Raw genomic sequence first — 22,347 nt, 5'->3', positions numbered from 1 at the left:
CAGCATGGGTGAGGCTGTGTGCGGGCCCTGGGCAAAGGCCCAGAAGTGGAAACGACCTGCAGGATCCAGAGAGGGCCAGGCACCTGTGTGGCTGCCGGGGGGGCTGGGAGCTGGCAGGACTCCAGACCAAGCCCAAGGACAGTCACAGCTCCTAGCCCATCTCTGCCCTCTGCCCTGCTCCTCCAAGGGTCCCCAGCTCAGTCTCCCAGCCTCCAGGCTGCTTCGCTGTGACCCTGCTGGACAACTTCTCAACAGTCCTGGACACAACCTGACCCCAGTCCCAGCCAGACCCTGTCAGGCATCATCAGCCCCACATGGGGCCTGCGACCCTGTCGGTGTGGACAGCACAGCTGGCCAGATGGGGCCCGGCAGCCCTGCCTCGTGTCCCTAGTGCCCCTGAAGGAGGAGCTCCCTCTGCCAGAGCCCAAGCTCAGAACCTGCAGGGAGGTGTCTTAGGCGCAGGATTGAGGGGTGGGGCCCCAAGGCACAGATGTTGAGGTTCGGCCAGTACCCAGGGGTGGGGCACTGACCCTGTCATGGGGTGCATGGCTGACTCTCCTGGCCCATCACCAGGATGCAATTTTTTCTATGCCTTAAAAACGGAAATGCTAAAAGCAGTCAAAGCACAAAGTCCAGACAGAGGGCAGCTCTCAGGGAGACTGCAAAAGCGACCGATGAGGTCCTCTGACAAGGGATCCCTCCTCCACCTGCTCTGAACATCTACTCTCCTCACCGTCCAGTCGGGCCTGAGCTCCCACTAGAAAGGAAGGAGCATTATTTGGTCAGGTCAGGGGGGCCCACGAGCCTCCCTTCATGCCCAGTTTGGGCAGCCAGATCCCACAGACAACTCGAGGGGCAGCCCCAGCTGCCCACCCCACTGGCCAGCCCCCAACTCAGGAGCAACTAGCTTTGGTTTGCAAAAGTCCTCTCTCTGGTCCTGCTTTGGACAAGCTGGACTGGGGAGGGTTGCTGAGGTCCTCCTCCTGGAAGTGCATTCTCAGACACTGGTCTCATTGATTTTTCTCTATTTTCTTTTTCTACCGCACTTTTAAATTTTTTTTTATTTTTGCTATTTTCTTTATTTTGCTTACCTTGGGTTTGATTTGCTCTTTTTGTTCTAGTTTCTGAGGGTGAACATTTAGGTAGTTTTTTTGGAGAACTTCCTTCCCTTCTAAAAGAAGTTTTACTTCTTTTTTTCTTCTAAAAGAAGCATTAGTGCAAAATTTCCCTCCAGGGCCCACTTCAGCTGCATCCTTTGACTTTGATGAATTGTGTTTGCATTTTCATTCACTTGGAAATATTTTCTGATTTCCTTTTTGGTTTCTCCTTTGACCTATAAGTTGTCTAGAAATATGTTATTACTCAGTTTCTAAATATTTGATGATCTTGTAGATATATTTCTGTTATTGATTTCTAATTTAGCTCCATTGTAGTCCACGCAAATAATTTGTATGATTTTAATCCTTATAAATTTACTGAGATTTGTTCTGTGGCCCAGAATACAGTCTGCCTTGGAGGACATTATTGGTGAACAAAGGTGTGTTTCTCTTCTGTGAGGTGGAGTGTCCTATAAACATCAAGTCGGCCATGTTGACTGGTAATGTGGTCCACATCTTCTTCCTTACAGACTTTTTGTCTATTTTTATCATTTCAAAATCTCTGTTATTGTGGATTTTCTTTTTCTCCTTTCAGTTCTATCAGATGTTGGTGTTTTGCTTTGTGTATTTTGAAGCTTAATTGTTAGATGCATACATATTCAGAATTGCTAAGTCCTCTTCATAAACTGATCAATTTGTCATTTGGTAATGTCCCTCTTTTTAAATTTTTTCTTTCTTTCCGGTAGAGACAGTGTTTTGCTGTTTTGCCCAAGCGGTCTCAAACTCCTGGCCTCAAGCAATCCTCCCACCTTAGCCTCCCAAAGTGCTGGGATTACAGGTGAGAGCCACTACACCTGGCCAGTAATGTTCCCTCTTTATTTTTGATTATAGTCTTTGCTTTAAACCTACTTTGATATTGATGTAGTCATGCCTGCTTTCTTTTAATTGGTGTTAGCATAGTATATCTTTCTCCATCTTTTTATTTGTATCTTAATTGTGTTTTTATGTCTGGTGAGTTTCTTGCTGACAGCATATACTTGGCTGTTTCTCTTTTTATCCAATCTGACAACCTCTGTTTTTAACTGAGATGTTTTTGTTTGTTTTTGAGGCAGAATCTCACTCACTCTGTCACCCAGGCTGGAGTGCAGTGGCACCATCGCAGCTCACTGCAACCTCCGCCTCCCACGTTCAAGCGATTCTCCTGCCTCAGCCTCCCAAGTAGCTGGGATTACAGGCATCCACCACCATGCCCAGCTAATTTTTGTATTTTTTAGTAGAGAGGGAGTTTCACCATGTTGGCCAGGCTGGTCTGGAACTCCTGACTTCAAGCATCCACCTGCCTCAGCCTTTCAAAATGTTGGGATGACAGGTTAGGATTACAGGTGTGGGCCACCGTGCTCGGTCTAATTGAAGTGTTTAGATGACATAGTGTCATTATTGCTGTGGCTGGGTTTAAATATATGTCATCTTGCTATTTGTTTTCTATTTCCTTTCTCCTCTTCTGCAGTCTCTGTAACATGTGTTTTTATAAATAATTCTGTATCATCACCTTTGTTGATTTATTAACTAGAGTGCTTTGACTTTTGCTTTTTTTTTTTTTCTTTTTTTAGCAACACTTTAGTGTCTTAGTATGCACCTTTGACTTACTAGTCTGACTTCAAGAAATAGGAGACCACTTCACATGCAGTAGAACAGATCTACAACAGTGAACTTCCATTGTCCCTCTCCTGGTCTACTTGTATTACTATTTTTTTTTTTTTTTTAATTTGACACAGGGTCTTGCTCTATCACCCAGGCTTCAGTGCAGTAGTGTGATCACAGCTCACTGCAACCTCCACCTCCTGGGTTCAAGTGATTCTCCCACCTCAGCCTCCTGGGTGCAACCACAGGTGTGCACCACCACGCCCAGTTAATTTTTTGTATGTTTTTAGAGACGAGGTGTCTCTACGTTGCCCAGCCACGCCTGGTCTAGAACTCCTGGGCTCAAGCGATCCACTTGCCTCAGCCTCCCAAAGTGCTGGGATGACAGGTGTGAGCCGTGGTGCCCAGCCTGTGCTACTATCATCATACAATTTACTTCTACATTTGCTACAAATTCCTTAATACATTGTTATTATTTTTGCTTTAGGAAATCAACTACCTTTCAAAAATAAGAAAAAATAATTACCTTCTATTTCCTATTTCTGGTGTCCTTTATTCCTTTATGTAGATCAGTATTTCTTCCTGAAGAACTTCCTTTAACACAAAGGTCCCCAACCCCCGGGTCACAGACCGGTTAGGAACCACACCACAAAGCAGGAGGCGAGCGGCTGGCGGGCGGGCAAGGGAAGTTTCATCGTATTAATTCGTCGTGGTCTGAGGCTGAAGCCTGCGACACACTCCGGTTCTGACCTATGCGTTTCTTTCACGCCTCTTATCCACCGGAGTGTGAGCTCCATGGGGTGGGAATATTCTGGAACGTCGGCTGGTTTTACTCTCTGCCCTCTCCCCAGCTCCTGGCACAAGAGGGCGCGCATTACCTGTCGGCAAACAGAACAACCAACTGGCCTAGTTTGTTGGGGACGCAAGGATTTCCTGGAACCAGAGCCCGCTTGCCCAGAAGGCATGGGGTATTCTGTACCTTAGGCCCACAAAAATGTTCTAAAGAAAAAAATAAGCTTTAGGGTCGAAGAAAAGGTTTTATTTTTCTTTCTCACATTAGAAAAAAATGAAAACTTTCGGACCCATGAAATTTTATTATTTTGCCAAAAACAGAACCAATAATGTAAGTATTTAAAGTTATGTAAAGACAATTATTTAATGTTAACATTAAGATGGTGAGAGGGACCACGGAGCACGGGGCTGCCTTGCAGGCCTGCCTTCCAGCTTTGCTCGGGGGGACCAGAAACGGGGCTGAGCGCGGGGGAGGCAGGCGGAGGCCATGGGCAGCGAAGCCCGCGCGCCAAAGGGCACCAAAGGGCGCCAGTTCCGGAACTGCTGGAACTGGGCTGCAGGAGCGCGGAGCTGGGGCGGCACGGCTGGTGCCAGCCCACGAACGACGCGGCGCGGGCGAGTGGGCGGAGGCGGCTGCGGGGAAGGCTGGGCTGCCGCGGGAGCCGGTGAGAAGTGCCCGGGCGGAACACGTGGGTCTGAGGGTCGCTAGGGAGTCACTGCGTGGCTGCCTGTGTCCGCGATCCAGATGCCTGGGCTGGCCTCTGGGTCCCAGCGCTGGCCCGGCGAGCCGACGGTCCGGGAGGCGGGGCCGGGGCGGGGCCTGCGGTGAGCTCGGCTCGGCGGGTGCCCAGGAGGCGGGGCCGGGGCGGGGCCTGTTGTGAGCTCGGCTCGGCGGGTGCCCAGGAGGCGGGGCCGGGCCGGGGCGGGGCCTGCGGTGAGCTCGGCTCGGCGAGTGTCCGGAAGGCGGGGCCGGGGCGCGGCCGGGGCGGGGCCTGCGGTGAACTCGCGCTGGGCGGGCCGTTCCGGGGGCGGGACTGGGCTGGGCCTGCGGTGAGCATCCAGCGATGCGGCACGGGTGCTGCGGGACACACAGACACGCGTACAGTTAGACCGAGGCAGCACCTACCGGCGAGCGGCCGCGGGTGACTCCCAGGCGCGGCGGTACCTCAGGTGGTGAAGGTCACAGGTGAGGTCACCCTGAGAGTCCCGCTCGCGCCGAGAGCCCTCCCCTCCACCCGGGACCGCAGTGTTTGGGGCGGGGCTCTCCGAGAGGGGGCGGGAAGCTCGCAGCCGCAGGCCTGGCCTCACCCAGGCCTTTGGCATCCTAGGGTTGGCCTGGGCAAATGTGTCCTGAGAGACGGATTTGTCGTTCTCAGGAAGGCGTAAGTTTAATTTAGCTCATCCCTGCTGGGGAGCTTCTGCAGTGGCCGAGGACTCAGACAACCCTAACCAGGGCTCTGGAGGTTTTCCTGGAAGAGGGGACCCCAAATAGGGACACCCCAGAGCAGAGGGGAGGGGAACAGCGAGAAGAGACCCAGCCCTTGGGCCCAGTTCTGCCATGGCCAGCCATCCGGCCCCCAGGGCCCTGCGTGGGATGAGGTTGCAGACCACCTCTCAGAGGACCTCTGTACCAACCATCCCCTGGTAAAATCCTTGTTTAGGCCTGGCATTTAAGGCCCCTCTGCCCACCCCCACTCCTCTAGCACTGCCCCTCATCCTCCCCCATCTCTCCTCCGTCCAGCGCTACAGGCTGTTTTGAGCTTTTGCAGGCGCTGGTCTCTGATTGAAATGTCCCGATCTCTTCTCCCTTCTTGTCCCCTCCCAAGTGTCTCCTCCTCCAGGAAACCTTCCCTGACACCCACTGAGTTGGGTGGCTCCTCTGCCCACCGTCATTCCTGCCCAGGCCCCCCATGGGTCCTTCAGGCCCAGCACTGACCACCTGTCTTTGCCACCTGCTGTGCAGGGCTGCAGCACTCCCAGTAGACCAGGAGCTCCAGAAGGCAGGGCCGGCCCCACGTCCTCTGTGCACCACCCTGAGTTGGATCCTCTGTGCGCCACCCCTGAGTTGGATCCAGGGCTAGCTGCTGTTCTCCTCCCCACTCCCACGCTGCCCTCCTGCCTGCAGCCATGACGCCCCTGCTCACCCTGTTTCTGGTGGTCCTCATGGGCTTACCTCTGGGTAAGATGGACAAAGAACAGAGGGATGGACAGACCCACGTTGAGGGAAGGTGGGCTGAAAGCAGGGAAGGAGACCAGAATTCCCAGCGACCACCCTCTTTCTAGCCCCCTGCCCTGGGGAAGGTGATGGGCTGGGGGCCTGATGGGCTGGAGGAGGGGCCTCTCATGTTCTGCGACCCCCGTTCCCTTCCCGCCCATCTGCCAGCCCCAGTCCAGGCCTTGGACTGCCATGTGTGTGCCTACAACGGAGACAACTGCTTCAACCCCATGCGCTGCCCGGCTATGGTTGCCTACTGCATGACTACGCGCACCTGTGAGTCTGGGGGCCCTGCGTGGCCTTGCCTGGGGAGGATGAGGGGGAGGTTCTGCCCTGCCCTGCCCCTGAGCATGTGGAGGTCCTGAGGAAGGAGGCTCTCCTGTCCCCGGATGCTGTCTGGGAGCTCTAAGCTGAGGGGCCCTGCCCTGATGACCTTGGATGCTGGTGTGGGGCTGGCTGGGCCCCCTGCCCCTCTTAGCGGTGCTGGCTCACTGCCCTGCCCCTCTGCAGACTACACCCCCACCAGGATGAAGGTCAGCAAGTCCTGCGTGCCCAGCTGCTTCGAGACTGTGTATGATGGCTACTCCAAGCATGCGTCCACCACCTCCTGTTGCCAGTATGACCTCTGCAACGGCGCCGGCCTTGCCATCCCAGCCACCCTCGCCCTGGCCCCCGTCCTCCTGGCCACCCTCTGGGGTCTGCTCTAAAGCCCCTGAGGCAGACCCACTCAAGAACAAAGCTCTCGAGACACACTGCTGCACCCTGGCACCCAGCTCACCCTGCCTCACTCTCCACCCTCCCTGCGACCTCCTCAGCCATGCCCAGGGCTGGGACTGTGGGCAAGAAGACACCAGATCCCCCCCAACCACCACGCGACCTCACTTCGAGGCCTTGACCTTCCGATGCTGTGTGGGATCCCAAAGGGCTGGGGGCACTGGCACGGTGCTGTTATGGGGAGGGGCCCAGTCAGGAAGGGAGCGCTGATCAGATGGGAGCTGTGGCCAAGTCCACCTTCTGGGAAGCCCTAGGAGAGGCCCCTGCCTCAGCCTGCCCTGGGTGTGCTGGGGCACGGGGAAACGAGGACCTCCCCCAGGTGGGGTGGTTGGGGGGACTCTCAGGAGGAAAGGCTCTTTCAGGTCTAGGAAGGCTGTCACGCTTCCTACTGAGGCCAGGAGCTGCCAGGGCTGGTGCGGGATCAGGGCTGTGGGAGGAAGGCCTTCGGCACTGGCCCCTGTGCTAGGAAGGCTGCCAGGCCTGCATTGGAGCCACCCCCTGCAAGGGAGGGGTGGCCATGCCTCAGCAGGCCCCAGTGCCCCCGAAGCTGTAGAAGCTTTTCCGTGTTCAGCAAAGGGTCTGTGTCCTCTCAGTCAAACCCCTTGACATTTCCCACCCCCTCATGGGGAGGGCGCTGGGCCTGAGGCTGGCAGGACCTAGGGCCTTGCTATATTTGGTGGGTCCTGGTTGCTGACCTGGCCAGCGCTATTCCGGGCAGGGAGGGAAAGGGGCAGGGCAGGTGGCCCGCTGAGGCCTGGTCCCCAACCACAGCGGGACCTGGCCGAGCAAGGCAAAGGACACGGGATTGGGGGATGAGCCCACAGGCTGGAAGTTGGGAGCAGCCTGGGGCAGTGCGGGGGCAGGGGTGGGGAGGGCGGGGGTTGGAGGATGAGACCCAGCCCCTCCCCACCAGCAGGATGCACACAGTGAGTGGGTGCCTCCATCACCCTCCACCTGGGACTGCGCCCATGGGGAGGACAGGGTGGAAGCTCCAGGTGGGTATGGGGACTCCCAGGGACCCCACCTCAGGCCTGTGAAGCAGGGTTCAGCCCAACACCCACCAATTCGTCCCCGAGGCAGGTAGCCCTGGGAGCATCTGCCCCCGCTGCAAATGGAGCCATTGGGGGCATGAGACCTTTTGGTGCCAGCGGTCACGCTGCACCTGAGGCCCCCACCTGACCAGTGCTCCCAGCTCTGGTGTCCTTGGAGGAGCCCTTCAAGCCATCCTGAATGGGCAGGATGGTGACACGTCCATGCGGTGGGACTGCCCCAGCCCCAAAGTGTGGTCCTGGTCAGGGGAGCCCCTGCTGGGAACTGCATCTCCAGAGCTTTCATGCAGGACCCCTGGGGGCTTGGGGAGTGAGAGGCTCCACCCCAGGGTCTCCTTGCAGTGAGTCTATGTGCAGGCCTGCCTTCTGCTCCTGGGGCTGGGGCTGATGGTCCAGCCTCAGTCTCCTGAGGACAAGAGGGGTCAGAATCTTGCTTAGGGCACACCCAGCTCCTGTTGGAGGAGGGAAGTGCCGGTCTCCTGCGAAGGGGCCTTGGGTGGGAATGGGCCCGGAGTGGGAGGAACGTGACTCCCCAGAGGGAAGACAGGCATCACACTGGGCCAACAGCTGGGAAGGGGTTGCTGCAGCACAGAGTGGGCCTGGACTCCCCTCGCCCCTACCCCCACTGGTTGTGGCTGTAGCACTGACCCTGGAGAGCGGGCCCCGCCCGGGGTGGCTGGGAGGCTGCCAGGTGCCTCCCAGAGCTCCCAAGGGCCCCCACCTGCAAGTGCCAGCCTCAGGGCAGTGCCCAGATGAGGCCCTCTCAGCTGCAGCCAGCGAGGCCTTGGGATGCTCCCTGGGAGGGAGGCGGCTTTGGGCTCCTAAGTCTGTGGGAGAGGCTGGGAGCAGTCACTGCGCGCCTTGCGCAAGCCCATTGTCGGTCGGGTGGTTTCCTCAGCTGGGCTGGGAGGGGCTCCAGGATCAGGTCCTCCCTGTCTTGCTTCTCAGTGGGGTGATGGGGAGGAGACCTGGCCACCCGGTGCTCAGGGGCAGCTGAGAACAAGGACCTGCTGGAGCTGGAAGTGCCGTGGTGTTGAGGGGTGGGGTGGGCAGCTTCTCACGCCTGCCTCCTGCCTCCACCTGTCTACCATTCCCCCACCCTGACTTGTCCCAGCCCAATGCTGACAGCACTGCCCCCAGCCCCACACGTGGTTCTGCCTGGCTGGCCTGCCCTTGGTACCTGGCATAGAATACACAGAAGGCACTCGGCTAATGCTGGCCAGGCCCGCTCATGGGGAGTGCACGGCTGTGCAGCACCAGGGAACCGGGACAGCAGCGCCGGCAGAAATCACAGCGGTAAACTTGTCCCGGTTGTAAGCATCATGATGGCAACGGACATGGGTCCCCCCACTGCACTGTGGCCCTGAGCACTGTATAGCAGCTCTGCAATGGGAGCCATTATCTTGTCCCTTTGACAGAGGAGGAAACTGAGGCACAGGGAGGTGAAGTAGCTGCCCCCAGTAGTGCCTCCTCGCTTATTCACCACCCCCTATACCACAGTGCAGCTGCTTCTCCCACCAGCTGGGGTTCCTTGGACCCCCAAGCCTGGGAAGGGGGAGGTGAGTTTACGAAGTGGAGAACTTAAAAGGAGAAAAGCGGAACCAGAGGTTTGAGAAGCCCTGAGTGGTAGAGTAAGGCCTCCAGCGCTGCCTCTGGGTGCAGGGCAGAGTGGTAAAGTGAAGGGAGAGAGGCACGGGGCACCACGGGGGCCCAATTCCTACTTCGGGGATCTCTCTGACAGAGCCGAGGGTCCCCTTCGTGGGGGTAGATGCCCAGGGCTAGCCGTTCCCACTGTCTGTGTGGACCTGAGTCCTGGACATTCCCGAGTGACTCAGGAGTGGCTGCTTGGGCGGGCTCTGGCACCCTAGGATGTTATACATTCTGGGAACTGGACAGGAGCGGCTGCTTGGGCGGGCTCAGGCACCCCAGGATGTTATACATTCTGGGAACTGGACAGGAGCGGCTGCTTGGGCGGGCTCTGGCATCCTAGGAGCATTCTGGGAACTGGAATACATTCTGGGAACTGGAATCAGCCACCAAAGAAATTGTAGCTGTAGGCGGTGACCCTGGGGTGGGACCTGGGGACATGGCAGGGTCAGCATGGGGACACCTGGCTCCAACAGGGGCTCTGGTCTGTCCTGAGGTCTTTGGGGCCAGGGCTGCGGCCCTAGGCAGGCTTCCTCCAGGCGGAGGTCCTGGGGAAGTGGGGGAGCCAGGCCGGCTGCCGCCTCCCCCACTGTGTAGCCTCTAATTTGTCATCTCCCATGAAGGCGATTTGGTTCATAATTCTGAAACTCTGAAAAAGGTCGAAAGAAGCAGAGAGGCCCTCTGTGGATATGCCGAGCTTTTCTGCCGGTGCTTTGTCCCACTACTCTGGGTGGCCTGTGCTCCTCTTCGAGCCTCAGTTCACGGGGAGGGCCTGAATCTGCCAGCTCCTCTCAGGATCTCCTTCTCTCTGGGTCCTCCCCAGCCTGAAGGAGCCTCCCAGACAGAAGGGTGGACAGAGCCACCTGGGCAGCCCAAGAGACACGCGGGAGTCCTCCTGTGGACAGCCCTGCCAGCTTCCGCCCAGCCCCAAGCTTCATTTGCATCTTGAGGAGTAAGGGGTGGTGAAATGGGAATGCTGGTCTGACTCAGCTAGTCGTGGGCATAAGTGCCGGCTGGATGGATGGCATCTCTTCCTCCTGTCTTATGTCCTGGGGTCCAGGTGCTTCCCAGGGCCATGCCCCTGCTGCTATTGCTTGCCCTAACCCTCACCCTAACCAGGACATGGACTTCCACCCGCAGGCCACTCTCTCCCTGGCCCACCAGGTACCCAGCACCCAGGAGAGCTCCAGTGTTGTCTCACCGAGCCATGAATAAATCAACAGATTCACGTTGTCTGTGCTTCTCTCCAGCCCCACTGCCTTGGGCTAAGCTCAGGCCTCGCCTTTCCAGCCTGGCTGGGCTGGCACTCCAGGCTCCATGCAGCCACACTCCTGTCTACCCTACCTGGTCCAGGCCCTGGGCTTTTCTTACCTCCAGGCCTGACCTGTCCTTGGAGCCAGGCACAGGGAGGGAGACAGGCAGGGCTCCTGGGGCTTGCTGAGAATTGCCCCCAGTTCTGTGGGAGAGAGGCCAGCACCCCCGAGGGGCAGACAAGCCCCTGGGGAAGGCTGGGGGTGCAGAGTAAACCCCCCAGGACCCCATCCCACCATCTCTGATTTCTCAGGCTACCTGGTTCCTGACCCCAGCTTCTCGACTGCCCCAGGAAGGAGGACCTGCATCTGCCAGCCCCTCTCTCAGGATCTCCCTCCTCCTGGGCCCACCTCCCAGCCATAAGGAGCCTCCTAGACAGAGGGGTGGACAGAAGTCATGTGGGCAGCCCAAGAGACACACAGGGGTCCCCGGGTTGGCAAGGCTAACTGGTTACGGACAGGTCCTTTGGGGCCCCAGCCCCTCACCAGCCTTTGGAGGAACAGCCGATGGCTCCCGCTCTCCAGGGTGTCCCTTCTGGGCTCTTACCTTATCCTTGGGGCCCCTTTTAGTACCAAGGGCCTTTCTGTCCCCCGACTCCTGTGCACAGATCCTGGAGCATCAGTCACAGCGTGACAATGGCCGTGGTTCCTTGTTTGGATGACAGATGACGGAGAGGCGGCTCACAGCCACGCTCCCTCCACGCTCTCCCAGCCCTGGGGGGTCAGGATGGGAAAGTTCTGACTTCTTTGGAGGAGGTCTTGTCATCGAACTCACTCTAGGGTGGGAGTACGGGTGAAGACCTCTGGCTTACACCCAGCCCTGAGCTTCATGTGCATTTTGAGGTGTAAAGGGTGGGCTGGGTGCTGGTGCCTGAGGCCCTCCCTCCTTCCCACCAGACCTTCCTTCCCAGCCGCTGAGGGAGACCGGCCTGTGGCCGTCGCCTGCCTGGTGCCAGGCCATTTTATGGGATCCTCAGTCCCGTCAACCAGGGCTGTCCTGCTTTACCGACAAGAAGAGATGGCTCATGAGATTACACAGGCCCGCCTGGAGGCCTAACCAGCAAGCTTTGGGGCCAGGTTGGCCCCTATCGCCTGGACCCCAGCCCGGCTCCTTGGCTGAGCCCAGCTGCCCAGTGACTCAGACCCACAGAGTCTGCTGAGCGGGCGAGGGCCAGGGCGGGGTGCCAGCAGGTATAAGGCAGCCGGCCAGGGCGCTGAAAGCCCGACCTCACCAGGAGAACATGCAGTTCCACACTGGGCTCCTGCTGGCCGCCGTTCTGAGCCTACAGCTGGGTGAGTCCAGGGGCTGGGGCCACCTCCTGCTCAGGGCCCCCATCGCTCTAGCCCAACCACTGTCCCTCCAGCCCTGGGCCGTGACTGCCCACCTCAGGAGAACCCATTCCTGTCCCCCACCATCTGCCAGGTGCAGCTTTTCCTCCGAAAGCTTCCTGCGATCCTGCAGGCCCATCCAGCTCAGCCCCAGCCCACACACTGACCCCCACACTGACCCCCCAACTTCTCAGGGCGCACAGCCCTTGGCTCAAACCCCCTCTTCCTCTCCCCAACCCCCAGACCTCTCCAGTCCATAGTGACGCTCCTCACACACACACCTTTGTGTGCGCGCATACACATACTCTGAATTTGTGCCCCCTAGCCCTCTTGGGCCTGGCCTCCCAACTGGCTTCTCTCCTGAGGCCCCCCTCCCTGGACTTCCTCCTCCTTCTTGCCTGGGAAAACCAAGTCCCTCTGCTCTCCCATCCCCAGTCCCTGCTCCCGGGTCCTCTCCTCTGCTCCCTGCTTCCCTGGGTGATTTTACCCACTGCCCATCCCCCAGTCCTCACCCCCCTCAGTGCCCACGTCTGCTACAGCTGGCCCTGTCCCCCCAGCTTCAGGCCCCTTGGCCCAGGGCCTTCCTGAGGGCTCCAAGGGTATGACTCCTCTAGCACAGCCATGCACACCTGGCCTTGGCATCCCCCAGCAGAGCCCGAGCATCTTCTCTTGGCAGGGCATCTCCACTCCCATCCCGAGACCTGAACAAAACCAACTGGCCCCTTGATCTGCCAGCTGCCCCCACCTCCAAGCCCAAGCAGCCCAGTCCCCCAGGGGCCAAGCCTCTGTGTCCCTGGTGGTGGGTTGGATGACCTGGGTATCCCCTGCCTCCCAGGCCCTGAATGAGCAAGTGGTGGAGCATCGGTGAGTCCCTGGTGCTGGCTCAGGTGTCTCTTACACCCCTCCAGCCTCCACCCCCAGGGGCACCCTCCTGGCCTATAAGCGGCTGAGCCGCTGACCCTGAGGACTGCCCCAGGGTCATGAGGGCAGACCAGCTCTGTGATGAAGGTCTGAGACACGCAGGGGCTTGGGAGGGTGGGCATGTGTAGGGGGCAGGCAGGAGCTGGTTCCATGCCACCCTTGGGCACCCATATCCTCACCTCTTCCTTCTGGTGCCCCAGCCTCCTGCCCATCTTCCCTGCTACCCCCCACCCCAGGCAGCTGTGACAGCCAAGGGGAGCTTCAAGCCACTTTGGTGGGAAGGGGCAGAGAGGGGCTTGGAGGCAGCTACCACCACCTTTCTTTTTTGAAGGTGGGGTCTCAGCTTGCTCTCCGGGGCTGGTAGAGGGGCCAAAGCTGATGGTAGGGGCCTGCCCTGGCCGGAACTTCCCGTCTGTGTCACCTTCTCTGTGGTGTCTCGATGGAGGATTCCACCCACAGAGCCTAGGGGTGACCAGAGGACTCTGGCCAGTGTCAGGGGCCTGGTGTGCACTGAGGTCTGAGGTCAGCTCCGTGCTGGTGCGTGCAGAGCCATGCTGTCAGGAACCCAGGCTTGGAGCTGGCGCTGACCGGGGCTGACTCCAGCCCTTCTCCACCTTTGGCAACGGTGAGGCAGGGGCAGCCCAGCAGACACGGGCTAAGGCAGGCATGGCTTCCAGTGTCCTGAGGTTGGGCTGCCTGGGGCACAGCTCAAGAGGAAGCCAGGGCCTGTGCCTGGTGCCTGTGACAGAGCAGCCCTCACATCCTTATGGTCACACCATTGGCCCTGTCACCCTGCAGGCTCCTATGCAGAGAGAGCAGACCCGGGGCCAGCAGGTGTTAGGGACTCTGTTTACACAGTCTTGGGTGTGTGAACCTAGGGTGAGGACAGGGAGGGAGGGAGTTTGAGGCTGAGAAATGGACGGAGGTGGTCAGGGAGGAGAGGACAGAGTCAGGGATGAAGAGGGGCAGAGAGCAGGCAGGGAAGCCGTTGGGGAGTGCCCAGGAGGGCTAGTGGGCCTTGGGAGTGGAGCAGTGCCCAAAGCAGAGAGCAGGACTGCTGGGCAGAGCCACAGCAGTGCTGGCGGAAGAACACAGTGTCTCCTGAGCGCAGGCCATCCTCCTGGATAAAGCAAGGCAGAGCTCACCGCTCCCTGCTGCTGCTTGGGCGCTGCCACTGTAGCGGGATATTTTAAGGAATTAGAGAGACTGAGGGGTTGAGGAGGATATTTATTATTTAGGTGCAATGGCCCAATCGGATTAATAGCCAAAGGACTGAGCCCTGAACAAAGAGTTAAGTTACCTTTTAAGCATTTCGTGGGGTGGGGAGAGATCTCTGCAGGGTGAAGCATGTTACAGAAGCGAGAAACAAAGACAGTTATTCAATTAATTGAGACATGCATTACATCATTTCTTACTTTTCAAGGAAAAACATGTTTTACGACTTGAGTTTATCTGTCTGTGACCTTGCAACTGCACAGCTAGAGAAACAGGGTCTTCCCAATGCCTGGGAAAGGGAGAGATAAGGCTCACCAGCCACAGACAAACAGGCAGTTAAGTTTTAAAGGACTCCAGTTCTTTCTTTTCCTCAGGGAATTGGGTTTTCTTACATACAACTGAGTTTCTGTTTACACGTTCTTTTTTTTTTTTTTTTTTGAGATGGAATCTTTCTCTGTCACCCAGGCTAGAGTGCAGTGGTGCGATCTCGGCTCACTGCAACCTCTGCCTCCCAGGTTCAAGCAATTCTCCTGCCTCAGTCTCCTGAGTAGCTGGGATTATAGGCACATGCCACCACGCCCAGCTAATTTTTTTGTATTTTTAGTAGAGATGGGGTTTCACCATATTGGTCAGGCTGGTCTTGAACTTCTGACCTCAAGTGATCCACCCACCTTGGCCTCCCAAAGTGTTGGGATTACAGGCGTAAGCCACCACGCCTGGACTACACATTCTTTAATTTCTTTTAATTCCTGTTCTACCACGTCCTGGTTGCCCTTGCCCTTGCCCTGGGCTCCCTGTGGAGGCAGGAACAGCCCCATCATCTCAGCCACCAGAATCCGGTCCCAGGGGTCTAAAGGGTACCACTCAGTACCCAGAGGCAAAAGGGGGCATGGCCAGAAAGAGTGTCTCAGGGCCCCTCTACCTCCCCCACACCCCCCACCCAGGGACCCCAAACAGCCAGGCTGCTGTACCCTCACTCCCCTGGGACATCACACCACAGCCAGGGCTGCCCGGCCCCACCCTTGCCCAAGGCTCCTTCCTGGGAAAGGATGCAACCAGCTGGCTCCACCTGCAGGGCTGCCAGGCACCCCAAGATGAGGGGCAGGGGCCCAGTTCCTAGGAGGACTGGATCACAGGGTTGGGAGACTGGCCACTGAGAAGGGGCATGGGCTGCTGGGTGGAGTTGAGTGGGCACCGTCACTGCAGAAGGTGGCCCACACCTGCCTCCCATCCATTTGTGTCCTGTCTGTCCCCATGCCGGCAGCTGCAGCCCAAGCCTTGTGGTGTCACCAGTGCACGGGCTTCGGAGGGTGCTCCCGTGGATCCAGATGCCCGTGGGACTCCACCCACTGCGTCACTACTGCCACCCGTGAGTGAGGGGGCCAGCGGTGGGCTGTCCATGCCCTTCTTGCCCAGGTGGGAAGATGTGGGCTCAGAGGGGGACAGAGCCTGATCCAGGCACCCAGTAAGTCAGAAGCATAGGGGAGAGTGTCCACCAGCGATGCCAGGGAAGGGTATGAGCAAAGGGCCACGTCTGCCCCCAGGAGTGCCTGCATGCTTCATGTACCTGGGGCGTCTGACCCTCAGCTCAGTGGCAGATGGGGCAGCACGGTCTGGGCAAACAGAGGCTCAGGGAGCTCCATGGTTTCTCTCCTGCCCACTCAGGGGTCCTCAGCAACGTCGAGAACTTGCCTCTGGTCACCAAGATGTGCCACACGGGCTGCCCCGATATCCCCAGCCTGGGCCTGGGCCCCTACGTATCCATTGCTTGCTGCCAGACCAGCCTCTGCAACCACGACTGACGACTGCCCTCCCCCAGGCCCCCGGACACTCAGCCCCCACAGCCCTCACGGCCTGGTGCCAGGGCCCACGGCCGCCCCTGCCTCGAGCCTGGCCAGCCCACATCTCCTGGCCTCTGCAGCCACCATCCAGCCTCACTTGTCCTCGGGAAGTCCTGTGTGGAGTCTTGTCTAAATCTGCTGCTGTCCAAGCCTGAGGCCCGTCGTCCCTGCCACCCCTTCAGTTCCCAACCTCCCCCAAATAAAATATGATTGGATCATGTAGCACAAGCTATCCGGTGGGAGTGGAGCCCCGCCATCCTGGGCTTGGGGGTAGAGGGGAGTAGATTTGGGAGTGCCTCGCTACCTCACCCCAGGCTAAACCCTACTACCCCACCCGCACCTGCCCTTATCACGGAACAGGCCCTCCCACCTCCAGCCAACTGTCAGGCCTGAAGGGCACAGGGGCCCAGGCCCCCCGGGCAGTTGCTGTTCCTGAAGTAGCCAGAGTGGGAGTTGGGGCTGGGGCACACGAGGAGACCCCCGCCCCACAGCGGGAGTCAGGAAGCCTCAGAGAAAGGACATCCCGGCTGAGACATGGAGGCTGTGCGGGGTGGAGGAAGGGAGGAGGGGCCCTTGGCAAAGACGGCTGCCGCAGGCCTTCTGGAACAGGGAGAGGGGTGAGGCGGGCTGTAGCTTCCTCACCCTCGCCCTCATACACACCCCTGGGCCAGTGGCCCGGCCTGCCCCTCTCTAGGAAACCCCCAGTTCTGGCAGGGAACACTACCTCCAGCTCCTCTGGGCCACTGGGTACCCAGCACGCAGGGCAGGGCCTGGGGAGAGATGCTGGGAGTGGGATGAACCAGACTGAGGTGATGGGCAGCTGTGGCCGCCCATCTCGGGGTGGACGTGGGAAGCTAGATGAGCGATGTTTGTGGAAGTTGATCACTCGCTAGGCAAACATGGCGTCATGGCTGAGCTTCGGGCTGCAAGGTTGAATGAGACTCCCACATAAGCCTGGCACTCCCCTCGGAGAGGCTGAGGCGAGTCCACATCTGCAGGTCCTCCCCACTGAGTTAGCACCTGCCGAGAAACACAGCGCCAGGCCCTTTCCTGGCCTTTCTTGTTCTCACCTTGGCAAAGTTCTCGTGAAGAATCAGCTCAGGAGAAAGCTGATGCAATTGTCAAGCTGCTCCACAAGGAGGGGGTGTCCCAGGCCGGGCTGCTGGACATTCAGGTGCCACGACAACTTTCAGAGTAGCCCCAGGCATAGAAGGAGATGCAAATGGGGTGTGCTGGAGATACCCAGATAAGCTCAAGAATTGAGGTGACAATGGAGTGTTTCTCAGATCTGCGGGGGAGGGACAGGGCGCCCCACAGCCACCGTGGAGCACTGCAGCGTGGAGCACTGCTGCGAGAACAGGGTAAGGCTGGATCCTCACCTCTCTTGTTAAAGCCAAAGGCATTCCAACTGAATCAGAGGTTTCGATATAAAAAGAAGAGGTTTTTCAATGCTAGACAATTCAGAATAGAAAAGCAAGACACATTCCTGAAGGGACTGGACACAGAGTTGCTGTAAACACAGCAATTCCACTCCTGGGCCAAATTCCACCCCCAGACATGGCCCAAGAGGAGTAAACAGGCGTCCACACAAAAGCCTGTGCACAAACATTCGCAACGGCGTTATTCACAGCAGGCAAAAGGCAGGAAAAACCCAAATGCCCATCAACTGATGGACGGATCAACAGAGATGACAGGCCCATACCAGGGGATGTTATTCAGCCACATGAAGGAATGAAGCCCCAACCCATGTCAAAACACGGGGAGCCTTGAAAATACGGGGGAGCCTTGAAAACAAACACGACGCTGAGTGAGACAGCAGCCGCGCACAACAGGCCAAGCAGTGTACGATTCTATTTCTCAGAAGTAGCCAGAATAGGGAGCTCTATAGAGAGGGAAAGGAGATGAGTGGTTACCAGAGGGTGGCAGGGATTATTAAGAAATAGGGAAAGGCCGGGCATGGTGGCTCACGCCTGTAATCCCAGCACTTTGGGAGGCCAAGGAGGGTGGATCACCTGAGGTCAGTTCACAACATGGTGAGACCCCGTTTCTACTAAAAATACAAAAATTAGCCAGGTGTGGTGGCACATCCCTGTAATCCCAGCTACTTGGGAGGCTGAGGCACGAGAATCACTTGAACCAGGGAGGCGGAGGTTGCAGTGAGCTAAGATCATGCCACTGCACTCCAGCCTGGGCAACAGAGCGAGACTCCATCTTAAAAAACAAACAAACAAAGAAAAAGAAATAGGGAAAAGCCAGAGTACTTTTCCTGCTCTCACACAGTACAGTACTTCACCCCGTCACCAAAGTGTGTGTGTATTTCTCTCCACCAGCAACCAAGCCACACTGCAGTGGACACCATCTGGGTGTCCTCAATTCAATTCCAACGCCATTCCCATGGAGGTCACGTCAGATCCCGCAGGTGGAGGGCTCAGTCCCACGTGATGAGCTCCACTTCCGATGCCAGTCACAAGCCCCAGGTGTGGCCTGAGCTTCTGACCGACCTACCATGAATCAGGGTTCCCACGACCCCCTCCTCGGGTTTGATGACTTGCTGGAGCAGCTCACAGGACTCAGGGACGCACTGACCAGCGTTTACCCATTGATGACACAGGCTGTGACGAAGGTGCGGATGCACAGCAGGTGGAAGAGACCTTCCACGGGGCAGGCACGGGGAGGGGCGCGGAGCTCTCAGGCCCTCCCAGCAGCACCCCCAGGCACCTGCGCATGCTCTGCTATCGGAAGCTCCCTGAACCCTGTCCTTTTGGGGAATTACGGAGGCTTCATTACGCAGGCATGATGGATTAAACTACTGGCCACTGATGAACCCAACCTGCCGCCCCCTCCTCTCCCCTGAAGGCTGGGGGTGGGGCTGAAGTCCCAGCTCTCTAATCCTGTGGGTCCCCATCCTGAAGCTCCCTGGGGACCCCCAGTCACCAGTCCTCTCATTAGCATACAAAAGATGCCTTTGCCACTCCAGGGATTCCAAGGGTTTTAAGAGTTGTATGTCAGGAAACCAAAATATCCATCTCACAGTCTCACAAAATAAGCATCTCACGTTCTCACAGGAATGAAGCAACGAGAGTGCTAAAGCGTTCAGGGTTTATTTTCAAGATGATGAAAATGTGCTAAAACTGTGAATACACTAAAAACCACTGAATTACACACTTTAAATGGGTGGATTGTGTAGTATGTGAAGTATATTCAATAAAGTTGTTAAAAAATTTTTTTAAAGACACAAAACCAGAATTGGGATTCATAAATACTATCTAAAAATCTAAATTAAAATAAAATAAAACAAAATAAACAAACTGAAAGACAAGAAAAACAAGGAAATATTTGCCATGCATGTAACATACGATGATTCCCTCCACACATAATGTCCACGAAAAGAGTCAAACTATAAAATATGTGAAGACATTTATTCTGAGCCAAATATGAAGGGCCATAGCCCATGACACAGCCCTCAGGAGACTTGAGAACATGTGCTCAAGGTGGCTGGGGCGCAGTCTAGTTTTAGGGAGACTGAAGACCTCAATAAAATACATGGAAGAGGTACATTGGCTCCATCCGGAAAGGCGGGACAACCCTGGGGGATGAGGCTGGGGCGGGGTGTGGGGGGGGGCGCGGGAGGCGGGATTCCAGGATTTAGGCAGATTTAAAATTTTCTGATTGGCAATTGGTTGAAAGAGTTAAGATTATCTAAAGACCTGGAATCAATAGAAAGGAATGTGTGGATTACAAGGGGTGTGGAGACCAGGGTTTTGTCATCAGAGGAAGCCTCCAGGTAGCAGGCTTCCGAGCCGATAGATGGTGAATGTTTCTCATCAGACTGAAGGTCTGTGTGGATGTTAACGCTGGTCAGGTTTCCCTGAATTCCAAGAGGGAGGAGGGATGATGAGGCTGTCCAGCCCTTTCCCATCATGATCCGAACCAGTTTTTCAGGTTCACTTCGGAATACCCTAGCTGAGAAGAGGGTCCATTCAGATGGTTGAGGGCAGGGGCTTAGAATTTTATTTTTGGTTTACAGTAAATAATCCTTCCAGATCCCCAAAGAGCAACAGATATAAGCAGCCTGTTCAGAGAAAAAGCCATTCAAGTGGCCAAGCCAAGGAGAAGAAATTCAACCGTACTTGGAATCAGAGAGGTACCAAGCAGTATTGTAAACCCCCGGGCAGGAGAGCGACCCGGCCATGTGGTGAGAAAGGACATGGACCAGCCTCTGTGCTGTCACAAATGCAGCCCTTGCAGGACAAATCAGCCCTGTCCAGGAAACTTCAAAATGCCACTAGCATTTTGTTTAATGCTGGCTCCCTAAAATGTCACCAAAAACCCAAGGACAGGTCACCCCAGCTCCCTCCAGCACTCCTGGGTTTTGAGTCTGATTTGAGGTAGGTCTTCCAAGGTGGGGGTTCGGTTCAGTTAGGGTTGGGCCAGGACTCGGAAAAAGTAGTTTAGAATTTTGAGGCCATGGGTTCTGAGTCTGGAGGTGTCCCCCAACGGTTTCTATCGAAGAGTCAATAGGCCTTTTGGGAAGATCCTCAATAAATGATAGCTATTTGCTGCTTTATCTTCCTAGAATCGTGAAGCTCAGGAATGAAGACGCAGGGTGGAAAGTCTTGGTCTAGGCCGGGCGTGGTGTCTCACTCCTGTAATCCCAGCACTTTGGGAGGCCAAGGTGGGCAGATCACTTGAGGTCAGGAGTTCAAGACCAGCCTGGCCAACATGGTGAAACTCCATCTCTACTAAAAACACGAAAATTAGCCAGGCGTGCTGGCATGCGCCTATAATCCCAGCTGCTCAGGAGGCTGAGGCAGGAGAATCACTTGAACCCAGGATGGGGAGCAATGAGCCGAGATAGCACCATTGTACTCCAGCCTGAGTGACAGAAGGAGACTCTGTCAAAAAAAAGGGAAGGGGAGGGGAGGAGAAGGGAGGGGATCATGGTCCCATGAACAGTGAGCCCTGTGGGTGGAGTTGGCTCCGGTTCTCAGTGTGAACAACCCCCACTGCACCCCGCTGCTCCTAACAGGGTAGGGGGCAAAGAACGTGCACAGGCACATGTTCCCTTCAGTTTTCCCATCATGAAGCTGCAGGTGAGCTAACTTGCGTGCATGTAGAGGGTGGCACTGGAGGGCACATCCCTTCTGGAAGGACACAGGATACCTCTTTCCAACGTACAACCCTTGGTGCTATTTGTGCCTCCACTTCCTTTTCAACATAGTAACATTGGTTTAGGAGCCATTGGTCTGCCCTGCTGGAGCCCCTCAGGGGGGATACCCGGGAGAGCCAGAGTCCAGGTGGGGCAGCCCTTGAGACTCCCAGGAGGAGACCACCCTGAGGGCAGGCTGCGCAGGAAGGCTCACTGGGCCCTGGAGCTGCAGTGGCAGAGAGAGCCCTTCTGGGTTCTGGGTGAGAGTGAGTGTTGCCAACATAAATTGGGAGGGACCGTGCAGGGGACAAGGCCACAGAGGGGAACAGTGCCAGCTCCTACAGGGCTCTGCGTGTCAGACTCAGGATTGTGTCTCCTGCCCACTCAGCACCTCTAAACCTGACTCCTTCCAGCCAGCCCCCAGGCCTTGCTGGAGGCTGCCAGCCCTCCCTGAGCCTTGCTGGCATCTAGCCTGGAAGGGTGCCCCAGGCCTGAACTTTTGACACTTCCTTTTCCCGGTCCACCCAGGAAGCTGCTCAAATAGAGGAATTCCTCTTTTGGAGGCAAAAAAAGAAATAAGGCCATCCCATATGAGTGTGATCAGAAACTGCCCTGCCCCGGGCTTGGCCACAGCCTCCCACATGGGGCCTGGGGACTCCTGCCCCAAAGCAGAGGACGGGGCAGGGGCGAGAGGATGGAGGAGAAGCCACCAAGAGCAGAGCAGGTGGGGCTGTGTACAAGCAGGGCGTCCCTGGGTGCAGGGGAGAGGCCCCCAGTGCTGCCCCTGTGGCACCTCACTGTGGCTTGGGGCCAGCCTGTGTTGGTAGAAGGCCCTGGCTTCCACCCACAACCATGCCAGGGCACTGCCTGGTGCTGCAGGGGCTGGAAAACCACAGCTCCCTTTCCCAGGGGCCCTGGAGCCTAGGGGCGACCTCTATTTCCTGAATGTGGAAGGCAGGAATCCAGACAAGGCACCTACTTCTCTGCTGGCCACACAGGGTCCTGGCTTATGGGGCTTCCTGGCCACAGGCCACCTGGCAAAGGTATACACATGCACAGGCCCTGCCCACCGCCTCCCTGATGAGCAATGGCTCCGCCCACCACCTCCCTGATGAGCAGTGGGCATGGGGTCTCATTCCAGGAGTCTTTCCTCAAGACCCATTGAGAGCCATCAGAAGGCATTACTTGCAAGTGACCCTTGAGGGTCAGATTCTGGAGCTGGTCATCCAACCTCTGAGGGTCCATCAGCCGAGAAGATGGGCAGCAACAAATCAGCTTCCAAATCCCTCCCCTGGGATGAGGTGGCCATGGAAGGTGAGGCTTTGGGGACAGCTGCACTTCATCATAAAGGCGAGAAGGGGGAAGGC

General features: G+C 57.0%; 2 protein-coding genes across 5 annotated transcripts; both read left to right on the top strand.

The window, feature by feature from the left end:
* The first annotated feature begins 4,045 nt into the window (after nucleotides 1–4,045).
* On the top strand, nucleotides 4,046–6,570 carry LYNX1 (Ly6/neurotoxin 1). 3 transcript variants are annotated; one of them, XM_073018438.1, is made up of 4 exons: nucleotides 4,046–4,195; nucleotides 5,494–5,709; nucleotides 5,914–6,021; nucleotides 6,256–6,570. In XM_073018438.1, exons 2-4 carry the CDS (start codon nucleotides 5,658–5,660, stop codon nucleotides 6,450–6,452), a joined length of 357 nt encoding a protein of 118 aa, XP_072874539.1. In that variant the 5' UTR covers nucleotides 4,046–4,195; nucleotides 5,494–5,657; the 3' UTR covers nucleotides 6,453–6,570. The 3 variants fall into 3 exon arrangements, with proteins under 3 accessions (XP_072874539.1, XP_007999889.3, XP_007999890.3); XM_008001698.3 differs by lacking the exon at nucleotides 4,046–4,195 and adding an exon at nucleotides 4,558–4,716; XM_008001699.3 differs by lacking the exon at nucleotides 4,046–4,195 and adding an exon at nucleotides 4,781–5,174.
* A 5,124-nt stretch (nucleotides 6,571–11,694) lies between these two features.
* SLURP2 (secreted LY6/PLAUR domain containing 2) lies at nucleotides 11,695–16,053 on the top strand. 2 transcript variants are annotated; one of them, XM_038000066.2, is made up of 3 exons: nucleotides 11,695–11,818; nucleotides 15,255–15,359; nucleotides 15,810–16,053. In XM_038000066.2, the coding sequence occupies exons 1-3, from the start codon at nucleotides 11,767–11,769 to the stop codon at nucleotides 15,962–15,964; spliced, it is 312 nt and encodes a 103-aa protein (XP_037855994.2). In that variant the 5' UTR covers nucleotides 11,695–11,766; the 3' UTR covers nucleotides 15,965–16,053. The 2 variants fall into 2 exon arrangements, with proteins under 2 accessions (XP_037855994.2, XP_007999891.1); XM_008001700.3 differs by having other exon boundaries at nucleotides 15,656–16,053.
* Nucleotides 16,054–22,347: the final 6,294 nt, after the last annotated feature.

Source organism: Chlorocebus sabaeus, chromosome 8, assembly GCF_047675955.1.
Source record: "Chlorocebus sabaeus isolate Y175 chromosome 8, mChlSab1.0.hap1, whole genome shotgun sequence".
In the NCBI taxonomy this organism is placed as follows: Eukaryota; Metazoa; Chordata; class Mammalia; order Primates; family Cercopithecidae; genus Chlorocebus; species Chlorocebus sabaeus.
This window is presented reverse-complemented; position numbering and strand designations above follow the sequence as displayed.

Bases quoted from the DNA above. Each gene is read 5' to 3' on its own strand.
- LYNX1 (XM_073018438.1), top strand. From the start codon at position 5,658: ATGACGCCCCTGCTCACCCTGTTTCTGGTGGTCCTCATGGGCTTACCT. The intron at 5,710-5,913 runs GTAAGATGGACA...CCCATCTGCCAG, and splicing joins CCTCATGGGCTTACCTCTGG to CCCCAGTCCAGGCCTTGGAC. The intron at 6,022-6,255 runs GTGAGTCTGGGG...GCCCCTCTGCAG, and splicing joins CTGCATGACTACGCGCACCT to ACTACACCCCCACCAGGATG.
- SLURP2 (XM_038000066.2), top strand. From the start codon at position 11,767: ATGCAGTTCCACACTGGGCTCCTGCTGGCCGCCGTTCTGAGCCTACAG. The intron at 11,819-15,254 runs GTGAGTCCAGGG...CCATGCCGGCAG, and splicing joins CGTTCTGAGCCTACAGCTGG to CTGCAGCCCAAGCCTTGTGG. The intron at 15,360-15,809 runs GTGAGTGAGGGG...GCCCTCCCCCAG, and splicing joins CTGCGTCACTACTGCCACCC to GCCCCCGGACACTCAGCCCC.